Raw genomic sequence first — 13,629 nt, forward strand, 5'->3', positions numbered from 1 at the left:
ATCCAATTGATTGGGAAATCGATTTCCCTGCTTATTCTTCCAAAAATACTTAAACTAATTCAATCACACTCACACATAATTCCAAAACTTAACACTTAGCAATTCCCACACAATCACCACGACGAATTGGTTTTCGAAATAGTTTTACAATCCATCGCACTCACACACGATAATCAATACATAACACTTAGCAATTTCAACACAATTACCACGACAATTCAAATTCAGAACACTCAATCATAAACTTGAATTACACACGACTCGCGTGCCAAGCACCCTAATGCAATGCGTATATGCCAAAATGCATGGACTCGGAATTCCAAACCAAAACCCTCCTCGAAGGGCCGTAAATCATAATTGTACCGCCTATCGCAGGCCAAAGTACCAATTACCGAGGTGCCACCTATCACGGGTCTGCACGATTTACTAAAAAGCGTAAACCATAAACGTACTGCCTATCACGGGCCAATATCTTTTACCGAGGTGCCACCTATCACGGGTCAGCACGATTTACTAAAAAGCGTAAAACACAAAGGTACCGCCTATCACGGGTTAGTAATGTTTACCGAGGTGCCACCTATCACGGGTCAGCACGATTTACTAAAAAGCGTAAATCATAAACGTACCACCTATCACGGGTCAGTACAGTTTACCGAGGTGTCACCTATCGGTTTTCAAAAACGTAAATCATAAATGTACCGCCTATCACAGGCCAAAGTACTATTTATCAAGGTGCCACCTATCACGGGTCTGCACGATTTACAAAAAGAATGGAAATGCATAAACGTATACTGACTCCATTCACAACAAACGTTAAGCAAATGCAGATATTAAAAGATTCCCATTTTTAATACCCATTTAACTTAAACGGTTCACACAACAAACATTAAGCAAACAGACATATTAAGAGATTCCTCATTCTTAATACTCTTTTAACTTAACTGATTTTTCAAAACAAACATTAAGCAAATCAAGACATTAAGAGATTCCCCATTCTTAACTCTCATTTAACTCAACGATTTTCCAAAACAACATTAAGTAAACCGAGATATCAAAAGATTCCCCATTTTCAATACTCGTTTAACTCTAATGGTTTTCAAAACAAGACGTTAAGTAACCAAGACATTAAGAGATTCCCCATTCTTAATACTCATTTAACTTAATGGTTTTCAAATTCCACACAAAACAAACTCAGACAAATTCTCACATACAATCCATAATTCACACCAAAACACATCAATCAACAAACATCACGTATAAACACGCCAAATACGATGAACACACATCAACATAATGAATTTCATTTATTCCAAACCTTATATACGTGAGGTAAATCCATTTTTCCCAAAACAATACATTAAACCCTAGCAAATTCCTTCCCACACAACCACAGATAAGTCCCTAATGCAAACTAGAAGTTTGGAAGGAGCCCTTACCTTAACGTTAGCTCTAACGTACGATTAAAGCACCGTGAGTAAGGAGGGAAATTGGCCGCGGGTCAGAGGAAGAAGACGATGGAAATGTTTCTTTCAGTTTTCTTTCCTTTTTCCTTTCCTCTATTCTCTTTCCTTTCTATTTCTATTTCCTTTCCTTTCTTTTCTATTTCCTTTTCCTTTCCCCTCAAACAAACTTATATACATAAATATATATTTATATATATATATATATATATATATATTACTTACTTTTAACAAATATCTCCAAAATATTATTAACTTTGGCTAAAAAAAACCTCCGAGCCAAAATCCAAAATACACAAAAATACATAAAGCACACTTTAAAATTACGGGTCTTACACCTTTCCTTTCTCTAATTTCCTACTTTTATTTGCTCCATAACTACTTTAAAGCAGCAGTTACTGCCTGATTTACAACATAAATTGACAAAATAACTACCTAAATAAAAATAACTGCACTTTGTCCTCAAGGTGAAAAGAAGGGAATTGCTCCATAATGGTCTCAACAGGTTCCCATGTTGCTTCAAAATCGGGTAGGTCCTTCCATTGAATCAAGACTTCTGCTATGCCACTGGAAGCGTTGTGGACATCTTGTACAACAGCTGGAGTAACTTGCAATTCTAGTTCCTCTAACAGCATAGGTGGCAAAGGTTGAGGGGTAGCTGAAGAAGATATGACCTTTTTAAGTAGGGACACATGAAACACTGGATGTATCTTACTCTCTGGTGGAAGAGCTAACTCAAATGTAACTCCTCCAATCTGCTTTGAAATCTGATATGGTCCATAAAAAAGTTGACTTAATTTCTCATTTCTCTTCTTAGCAAAGGACCGCAATCTGTAGGGATGTAATTTCAAATAAACCAAATCTCCATCCCCTAGTGAAATAGGACGCCTAGACTGATCAACATACTTTTTCATCTGATTCTAAGTTGTGACCAAATTGTTTTTTAGATCATGCAATTTTTTGTCCCTATCTTGTGTCATGATGTTAACTTCTACAACAACTGAAGGAATAGTAGTCCCTTTTAGGAGATGAGGTGGGTCTCAACCATATAGTTCCTTAAAGGGGGTTAATTTCAGGGAGCTGTGATAATGGGTATTAAACCAAAATTCTGCCCAACTTAGCCATTTTGGCCATTTTTTGGGCTTAGTGCATGTGAGGCATCTCAAGTATGTTTCCAAATACCTATTGACTACTTTGGTTTATCCATCTGTTTGAGGATGGTAAGCAGAACTAAATTTGAGTCTTGTACCCGCAATTTCGAACAACTCCGACCAAAAATGACTCAGGAAAATCTTATCTCTGTCAGACACAATAGTAGAGGGGAAGCCATGTAACTTTACTACCTCTTGAAGGAAAAATTCAGCAACATTTTTGCAGTGAAAAGATGGCTAAGTGCTAGAAAATGAGCATATTTAGTCAATCTGTCCACCACTAAGAGAATGACATTTTTACCTTGAACCTTAGGTAATCCTTCAATGAAATCCATAGATATATCAGCCCTAACCTGATTGGGTATAGGTAGTGGTTGAAGAAGGCCTGCAGGAGACAAAGCTTGATACTTGTTCAGTTTACACACCTCACAATTGGCCACATGCTGCTGGATATCTTTTCTCATGCCCTCCCAATACATAACCTCAGAAATTATTTTATAGGTTCTGAAAAAGCCAGAGTGTCCTCCCACTGCTGAGTTGTGAAATTCTTGTAGCAAAATGAGAATCCTTGAAGATCCTTTTGGTAGCACCAATCTCCCCTTATAGAGCAATTTTTTATTTTGAAATGTATAGCCTAGATGAGCATTATGATCTTGGATTAGATCATGTATCAATTTTTGTAACTTAGGATCTCGATAAGTTTCTAAATCCCAATCTTCCACCTCTTTAAAGTGAACTGAAGACAAAGCTACAAATGTCATCTTTCTAAAAATTGCATCAGCCACACCATTTTCTTTTCCAGGCCTATAATGGATTTCAAAGTCTAGTCCCATGAGTTTTGATGTCCACCTGAAATATTCTTCACCCATTACACGTTGTTATGTTAGAAATTTTAGGCTTTTCTGATCGGTGATGATGACAAAATGCCATCCTAACAGGTAATGTCGCCACTTTTGAACAGCCATGAGCTCTCTTTCATAAACTACCTTAGATTGTGCTATGTCTGATAATGTTTGGTTAAGAAAAGCCACTAGTCTCCCCTCCTGCAATAAAATTGCACCCAAGCCCTTGTTAGACGCATCAGTTTCTATGGTAAAGGTTTTAGAGAAATCTGGAATAATGAGTGTTGGCAATCCTGCCACCAATCTCTTGAAAGGCTGCTTGTTCCAAGGCTGCTTGGGCTTCACTATTCCATTGGAAGTTGTCTTTCTTCAAAAGTTGGCTCAAGGGCCTAGCAATCTTGCCATAATCTCTAACAAATCTTCGATAATACCCTAACATAGCTTCAATCTTCTTTGGATCTGTTGCAACTCCACCTGCTGAGATGATATGACCCAAATACTCTAATTGAGTCTACCCAAAAGTGCATTTTTTCTTGTTGGCAAATAATTGATTCTCTTTCAACAAAGCTAGGACAACCCTTAAATGCCTTTGGTGCTCTTGTTCATTTCTACTGTAAACCAAGATGTCATCGAAGAAAACCAACACAAACTTTCTCAAGTACGGCCTTAACACTTCATTCATAAGGGATTTAAAAGTTGAAGGGGCATTCGTAAGTCCAAAAGGCATGACAATAAACTCATAATGCCCTTCATGAGTTCTAAAAGCTGTTTTTGGAATATCTGCTTCCTGCATCCTAATTTGATGATACCCCGATTTCAGGTGCAATTTTGAAAAGATCATTGTGCCTCCCAATTCATCAAGCAACTTGTCAATAATAGGAATAAGGTACTTATCTGGTATGGTAATCTTATTCAAAGCCATGTAATCTACACAAAAGCGTCACCCGCCATTTTTTTTTCATTAAAATGATTGGGCTAGAATAAGGGCTAACACTTGGTCTAATTATACCAAAATTCAACATATCATCTACTAATCTTTCTATTTCATTTTTTTGATAGTGAAGGTACCTATACGGCAGTATATTGGGAATATTGGCACCTTCCTTCAAGATAATAGCATGGTCTTGCCTTTTAGTAAGGGGTAGCCCTTGAGGTTCTTGAAAAACATCACCATATTCTTCTAAAATAGTTGTTGTCCATTCTGGATTTTCATCTGTAACTACAGTTTCGGCTTGTAGTTGATGGTATTCCACTAAGAATCATGGCCTTGATCATTTAACGCTTTCAAAAGGGACTTTAGATATGCTACAACTCTAGTAAAATCAGGGTCCCCTTTCAAAGTATGATAACCATTTCCAATAGGAATTCTAAATGTCAACTCACGGAAATTGGCTCTAATTTCTCACAGACCAGCCAACCATTCTATCCCCAACACTGCATCCACTCTTCCAAGATCAAAGACATAAAAATCTTGTTGGACTTTGAGTCCTTGCGTCACCAATTATAATTGAGGGCACACTCATCCACAATCAAATTTTCTCCCATCTCCTACTTCCACCATGTATATGGAGGTTGCAAACATTTGCAAATTATGTTCCTTCACAAAAGTGGTTGAAATGAAATTATGTGAAGCTTCAAAATCTACAAGGACCATAACATGTTCCTCACCAATCATTCCCCATAACTTAATGGTTTTCTTCGAAGTGAGACCAGCAATGCTACACATACACAATTTAAGGTCTTTCAATTCTCCCTCCACTTCCACTAGATTCGGTTCCTCCAATTCACGTTTCTCATCTTCCTCGCCCAAAACCAGCACGTACAACTGCCTGTTAACACACACATGGCCTAGACTAAACCTCTCATCACAACAAAAACATAATCCCTTCCGTGATTTCTCTTGCATTTCAGGCTCGGTTAACCTTCTGAATTCTCTGCCTTTGAAAACTCCAGGAGGTTTTGCAACATTTCCTTCCCCTGAAGAACTTCCAACTCTGGACATTGTAGTGTGCGTTCGTTGCTTTACACCGGGTTCACACGTCGCCGTTCTAATATTATTGTAAGTTCTCATTGGTTTACCCCCATAATTCGTGAAATTGCTACCCTTGGTGACTAATTGTTCTTCTCATCCTCTTTGAGCAAAGTCCAATAATTCCGCAAAAGTCTCCAATGGGTATAATTTTAATTCTGCTCTTATCACTTCCTTAAGTCCATTCAAAAATATTCCTTTCAAATATGCAGGTTCTGCACATTTGAGTGAGCTTGAGCACAATTCAAACTTTTCTCGATACTCTTCTATTGACCTTGTTTGTTTGAGACTTAGTAACAACTCAAAAGGGCTTTCAACCATAGATGGTTGGAAACGATTAATCCCAAGTAGGATGTTAGACTAGCCAACCATAGCGGCACGAAATTCGTCCCAAGTAGGATGTTGAGCAGAAAATTCCCACAATTGGTAACCATGTCAAAGCCTTTCCCTCCATAGCCACCATTACCGCTTGCAACTTCTCTGCCCCATACATTCCATTCAGATCAAAGTATCTCTCCACCCTAGTCGTCCATCCATACGCATCTTCACCATCAAAGACGGGTATTTCTAAATTTCTCCACCTTTCGACCCTGTCTCGCGAGTCTAGGGAATTTTCTGGCCTCTCTCCATAAAACATAGCCTGACTCCCATCGTTGGAATCATATTCCTGCCTCGCGTGAATCAGCCTGACAGCATTAGTCAAGTCATTCAATTGGCGTCTAGTTTCCAACCGCTCCACCCTCTCTTGTTCCATATGTTTTCCCATGTTTCACGCAAAGCCAACAACCCTTCTAACCCTTGTTCCAGAACTTCCATATTGCGTGTAAATACCATGAATTTTTCCTGGATTTTTGTTGCCCTGATACCAGTGTTGGAACTGATTAGTACATAATTGAAATGGGGGAATTGAATTCTTTATTGAATTTAAACATAATGTGAGTTTACAATTCTGTTTGGGCAGAATTGATAAACGATTACAAGAATATCCACTCCAAGAATTTGAGAGTTTGGTCTCTCCCTTTCTAATAACCACTTAGAAATTTCCTGCATTCCTTTCTCTAGTTTCCTACTTTTATTTGCTCCATAACTGCTCTAGAGCAGCAATTACTGTTTGATTTACAACTTAAATTGACACAATAACTGTCTAAATAAAAAAATAACTGCAATATAAATCCAGTTCCCATTTGAAATTCTAACTCTTGACCCTCCTCTTATAATATTCAGTTATAAGAGGCCTAACACTTTCATATATACTTTGGTAATTTGAAATTCCAGTTAAGGCTTGTAAGAACCTTCTGGTTGTTTTTGTATTGATTGAGTTCGAATGAGGTTGAAAATCTCTTCCATCCTATTCCCAATGATTTTGTATGAGGGCCAATCGTGCGCTAAGCTCTTCGGGATGGTCATCGATTCTTTTCTCAAGGTCAACTATGGAGGTTTACCAATTGAAACTATGTTGGATTAACCCCATCCCATCACGTGAGTGTCAACGATAGAATAACACTCGTTGTAAGGGAAACAATTTAGGAATTTGAGTAAACGAAGAGAAGAGAATGTTCTAAATATATAATTTCAATTAATCATATATTTGTGTGACCTGTGCAAGCCTTGACCATGTGGAAAAACAGGACACAGCGTAATCACAACTGTAATGAATAATTGGCAACAATTGCAACATCGTCTCTTCATGGACGAAACGCACCACCAAAATTTTGTAACTGGAAATTACTTAGCTGGATGGTTAATCTAACGTGCTCAATCATCTTTCAAGCATTCATGTTGTCGTCAAGCTTTGAAGATTATATCATATGTTGTTTTAGTTCCTCCAATTTTCCTGCTTTATTTGCTCAATTTTCCAACCTTGTTTTGCAAACATTGCTAAATTGAAATCAAACTGATTTTTCAAAAAACAAAAAATTGAAAGCAACTAGGTTGTGGACATCTTATACCCTCATAACTCATTAATGTTCCCCTCTCGATCTTCACCAGATTTTTTATTTATTTTTTTTATTTTACGATATAACTTATCAAAATAATTTTATGGATAATATTTCACATAAAAAAAAAAACCTCAATAAGTTCAAATTAAGTTATTCTTCAAAAAAGATTAATTTTATTACATCTTAATTATAATGTAAACTCTTTAATAATAATTTTTTTCTTTTGTGATTGTCAACGTTTTAAACATACTAAGTTTAAAAGCAAATTTTGACCAGCATATACTTCACACTAAAATAAGGTAAATTAACAAAGATTTGATAAATTGAGGTTTCACTCCAAGTTGATATATTTCTTAGTATCTCATCATGGTTGATAATCTTGGATATGAATCTATTATAATTTAAAATACCATAATAGCATATTATTTCCGTCCCTAAATATAATCACATATTACATATTTTACTTTTATTAAAAAAAATTAAGTATAATTAATGTATTCATTTTGTATAGAAAAATGAATAAATTATTCTTTATATATAAATATATATTCAATATTAACTTTTTATATTACAAGACAAATTAATAGTATTAGTTAAGATTATATTTAAAAAAATAACAATAAATACATCTAATAATTTAAAAGATAACTTATTTTTAAAGATAATATTTTTTAGGTTAAATACTATTTGTAGTCCTTTAACTTAATTTTAGTTAAAGTTTTAGTCTTTTATCTTTTTTTTCTTCTGATTTGGTCCTTTATTTTAATTTTAAGTGACAATTTGATCTTTTAAGTTTTAAAATGTCGACATTGTTATCAGTAACACCCCGATTTTCAAAGCGAGGTGTATTTTTTTAAAAAAAAGAAATTAAAATAAAACAGAGAAATAAATAAGAAAATTAAATAAGGTAATACCTTTGGATAAATAATAGAGTCATTATAATTTACAAGCAGCGGAAAAGTTTCTCAAAATATGAATCTAAAATATTTACACATCAAAAAGTGGTACATGTAACCCATCGAAAATAACATGTCAAGCTGACAATATTAGTATAGGTGCAGTCTTCCATTTTAAAATAAATACAATTCAAAAGAAAGAAAGACGTATGTTCCCTCTATGTCAACCTAATCTGATCATTCTCCAAAACAAACTAAACGCCCTGAGTGATCTCCACGCGCCCCGTAAGATCCTCCTAACATAGCTACAGTCAGGCATTCCCCTCTACATTCCCATCTACAGGGTACGAACCGGTAGGATTGTCCTGGCTCTCATCTGAGGGCAAAGCCCAGATTTCCACAATAGTTGTAAAGGGTCACCAACCGAAATTAACAGTTAACACATAACATTTAAGTTTTCAAATGCACAAGATGACCTTTCAACCTAGCATGCACCTAAAAAGGGTTTTCCATATGCTAAACATCCATATAATATTTGCCAAGCAAAATGAAATCAAAATAAAGTTCTCAATCCATCAAGTAATGCATAACTGACCAAAACATTGATAAATCAATTGAGCAATCGATTATCTAACTCAAAATAAGAATTTCTACTAAGTCAATCGATTTCCAAATCGATTTCCTAAAGGTTTTTAGTGAAATTTGAACTCTGGGCTTAATTCAATCGATTGGGAAATCGATTGAATGAATAGCTGAGCCCCTGACTTAATGCCAATCGATTTCCAAATTGATTTTGTCAGTTTTGCTGAGTTCCTGTATGGCCAAATCGATTTTCTTAAATGGTTTTGAAAAACATATTATGAAATCGATTGGCAAATCGATTATGTCAAATTAGGGAAGTCCCTGTAACTCATCCAATCGATTGGGAAATCGATTTCCCTGCCTATTCTTTTAAAAATACATAAACTAACTCAATATCATTCGTACACAAATCCACATCCTAACACTTAGCAATTTCAACACAATTACCACGACAACTCAAATTCAAAACACTCAAACATAACCTTGAATCAAACACGACTCGCGTGCCAAGCACCCTAATGCGATGCGTATATGCCAAAATGCATGGACTTGGAATTCCAAACCAAAACCCTCCTCGAAGGGCCGTAAATCATAATTGTACCGCCTATCGCAGGCCAAAGTACGAATTACCGAGGTGCCACCTATCACGGGTCAGCACGATTTACTAAAAACGTAAATCATAAACGTACCACCTATCATGGGTCAGTACTGTTTACCGATGTGCCACCTATCACGGGTCAGCACGATTTACTAAAAGAAAACGCGTAAATCGTAAACGTACCGCCTATCACAGTCCAAAGTACTATTTACCGAGGTGCCACCTATCACGGGTCAGCACAATTTACCAAAAACGTAAATCGTAAACGTACCACCTATCACGGGTCAATACTGTTTACAGAGGTGCCACCTATCACGGGTCAGCACGATTTGCCAAAATGAAATGCATGAGCATACACTGACTCCATCCGCAACAATCGTTAAGCAAATGCAGATATTAAAAGATTCCTCATTTTTAATACTCATTTAACTTAAACGATTTTCACAACAAACATTAAGCAAACAGAAATATTAAGAGATTCCCCATTCTTAATACCCATTTAACTTAAACGATTTTTAAAACAAACATTAAGTAAACAAGACATTAAGAGATTCCCCATTCTTAATACTCATTTAACTTAAACGATTTTCAAAACAAACATTAAGTAAACAAGACATTAAGAGATTCCCCATTCTTAATACTCATTTAACTTAAACGATTTTCAAAACAAACATTAAGTAAACAAGACATTAAGAGATTCCCCATTCTTAATACTCATTTAACTTAAACGATTTTCAAAACAAACATTAAGTAAACAAGACATTAAAAGATTCCCCATTCTTAATACTCATTTAACTTAAACGATTTTCAAAACAAACATTAAGTAAACAAGACATTAAAAGATTCCCCATTCTTAATACTCATTTAACTTAAACGATTTTCAAAACAAACATTAAGTAAACAAGACATTAAAAGATTCCCCATTCTTAATACTCATTTAACTTAAACGATTTTCACAACAAACATTAAGTAAACAAGACATTAAAAGATTCCCCATTCTTAATACTCATTTAACTTAAACGATTTTCACAACAAACATTAAGTAAACAAGACATTAAAAGATTCCCCATTCTTAATACTCATTTAACTTAAACGATTTTCACAACAAACATTAAGTAAACAAGACATTAAGAGATTCCCCATTCTTAATACTCATTTAACTTAAACGATTTTCAAAACAAACATTAAGTAAACAAGACATTAAGAGATTCCCCATTCTTAATACTCATTTAACTTAAACGATTTTCAAAACAAACATTAAGTAAACAAGACATTAAGAGATTCCCCATTCTTAATACTCATTTAACTTAAACGATTTTCAAAACAAACATTAAGTAAACAAGACATTAAAAGATTCCCCATTCTTAATACTCATTTAACTTAAACGATTTTCAAAACAAACATTAAGTAAACAAGACATTAAAAGATTCCCCATTCTTAATACTCATTTAACTTAAACGATTTTCAAAACAAACATTAAGTAAACAAGACATTAAAAGATTCCCCATTCTTAATACTCATTTAACTTAAACGATTTTCACAACAAACATTAAGTAAGATGAAACGAGGAGGTTTGTGTTTGACTGTTTTGAAATCCATAACTCCGTTTTTGAATCCGGATAGAAGGAAGAAGCTGAAAATTTGTTCTTACTCACCCACAGTCCTTGGGTTTCTACTCTAGAACCAAAAGAAGCAGCGAAAATGGAGGTAGAAGGAAGAAGAAGGAATGGGTTTCACGAGAATGGAGGGAACCCGCAGTTAATTTAATTTATTCATCGACGAGTAATTCTAATCGGCATCAAAATATCTTTTTGGTCATATAAACTCCAAAATATTAATAACTTTGGCTAAAAAGCCTCCGAGTTCAATACCAAAATACACTAAAATACATAAAGTATACTTTAAAATTATGGGTCTTACATTATCTTTTTTTTTTTTACAAAAATTCATCAAAATTTTCAAAAAAAAAAAACTCACAAAATTAATTATATTCTTCAATATAATACAAATTTCATCAAATTCGTAACTCGAATATTTAAATAAACTGATATTTTTATCTCTAACAACATCAAAAATAAAGAATAAAAATATGAGTTTATTTGAAGATTTGAGTTACAAATTTGATGAAATTTATAATATATTGAAAAATATAATTAATTTAATGAGTTTTGTTAGAAGATTTTGATGAATTTTTGTAAAAAAGAGGATAATATTGTTAAAATTTTCAAACATAAAAGATCAAATCATTATTTAAAATTAAAATAAAGGACCAAGTCCTGAAGAAGAAAAAAAAATAAAAATTAATATATTAATTGAAATTAAATTAAAGGACCACAAGTGGTTTTCAACCTGTTTTTTATTAAGAGTTTATAATTAAGGAGGGATAGGATAATTTATGCTAATTAATTAAAGCTAATGGGTATGCTAGATTTTTGACCGACCAGCTCATAATAAAATTTTATAATAAAGTTCTGTTGTTGCTGCTCTGTCTTTTTTGCTAGCGCAACTCGTTGCACGTATAAGGGATTATTAACGTAACATTGGGAAAACAAATACAAATTCGCTAAATGCATGTGAAAAGATGTGAGGAAATCTCTATATAAGCAACACAATCTCATAGGCTTTTTCATCAACAAGAAATCTCAATTTGATCTTTGTGAATTTTTCTTCTTCTTTTTCATATTTTTTTTAGACTAGCAAATCAAAGTTCAATTGCAACCCAGGATGTCACAACAAAAAATTGCCCTAACATTACTAGTCATTTTCATCTCACTCTTTTTAGAGTCTTCCCTAGCTAAAGAAAACTCCCAAACAATAGCCTACATAGAGTCCTCTTGCCATGGTACCCTCTATCCTAATCTATGCATTCGTTGCCTTAACAAATTTTCCAATTCAACCATTAATGGGCCTCAACATTTAGCCCATATTGCCTTATCGGTGAGCCTCTCTAAAGCCCTACAAACAAGAGGATACCTTTTAAAAGTGACAAAGGAACTTCAAACAATTAATCATAACAACAAAAGGATGTACCTAACCGTGCAAGATTGTGTGAATCAAATCAATGATAGTTTTGATCAACTTAGTCAAGCCATCAAAGAATTAAAAAGGTTGAACCAATCTAGCACCATCATTAGTGATAAAGTGTTGTGGCATATAAGTAATGTTGAGACATGGGTGAGCACTGCCTTAACCGATGCAAGTAGTTGTGTTCAATCATTACCAGGTGATAGGATGAGTAAAAGGGTAGCGATGATTAAGGTTAAGGCGAAGAATGTTGCTGAAGTTACTAGTAATGCACTTGCTTTGTTCCATAGTTATGCTTCTAGGTACAAGCAAGTTGCAGCTAGAACCACTAAGAAGCCTTGAAAAGAAAAAACGAAAATTGTTTGCTTATTTTTATCACCCTCTGTTTGTTCATGTATATTATTTCGTATACATGTTTTTTCTTTGGGTGGTTTATTATTATTAATCAAGTGTGATATGGATATATTTAAAATTTGATTATTATTTGTGTTGAAAAAGAACTTTTCTATTTTAATTTATTATTTATTAATCTCTCCGTTTTAAAATATATGTGAAAATTAATTAAAGAAAGTCGAAATTTATCAAAATTTAAATGAAATACATAAAAATAAATAAATAAAAAGTTATTTGACTCATTTATGTTTATATTTTGAGATTGATGATGTATTGTCATTAGGGGTGGGAATAGGTCAGACTTTAAAAGGTCTGAGTCTGACTTACGATTAATTTTTTAGGTCTAAGTCTAGCTTACGGCCTATCATAGGCTTTTTTTTCGGTCTGGCCTAACCTTTTTAAAAGTTTGGTCTAGAAGCATATTTAAAAGCCTTATTCATATTAAAACATTTAAATATTCTACTTATACCACTGTTTTCCACATACTAATATCAATGTACATATCTATATATATTAAACAAAAAATAATTTTTCTAACAAAATAATTTTAAAAAAATCTGAAACAAACATCCTTAAAACCCTAAACAATAATTTTTTATTTGAAAAAATAAATTTTTTCTAAAACAAATGCACTTATTATTACCTCTCAAACAAATATGAGACGACTAATTGAATGATTGACTAATTGAATGACTATCGAATATAGAACGACTA

At 33.9% G+C, this 13,629-nt stretch overlaps 1 protein-coding gene across 1 annotated transcript; it reads left to right on the forward strand.

Moving 5' to 3' along the window:
- The first annotated feature begins 12,137 nt into the window (after positions 1 to 12,137).
- Positions 12,138 to 13,044, forward strand: LOC101511747 (pectinesterase inhibitor 9-like). Its single transcript, XM_004514280.4, has one exon. It carries the CDS (start codon positions 12,223 to 12,225, stop codon positions 12,862 to 12,864), a length of 642 nt encoding a protein of 213 aa, XP_004514337.1. The 5' UTR covers positions 12,138 to 12,222; the 3' UTR covers positions 12,865 to 13,044.
- The last annotated feature ends 585 nt before the right edge of the window (positions 13,045 to 13,629 follow it).

Source organism: Cicer arietinum, chromosome 6 (assembly GCF_000331145.2).
Source record: "Cicer arietinum cultivar CDC Frontier isolate Library 1 chromosome 6, Cicar.CDCFrontier_v2.0, whole genome shotgun sequence".
NCBI lineage: Eukaryota > Viridiplantae > Streptophyta > Magnoliopsida > Fabales > Fabaceae > Cicer > Cicer arietinum.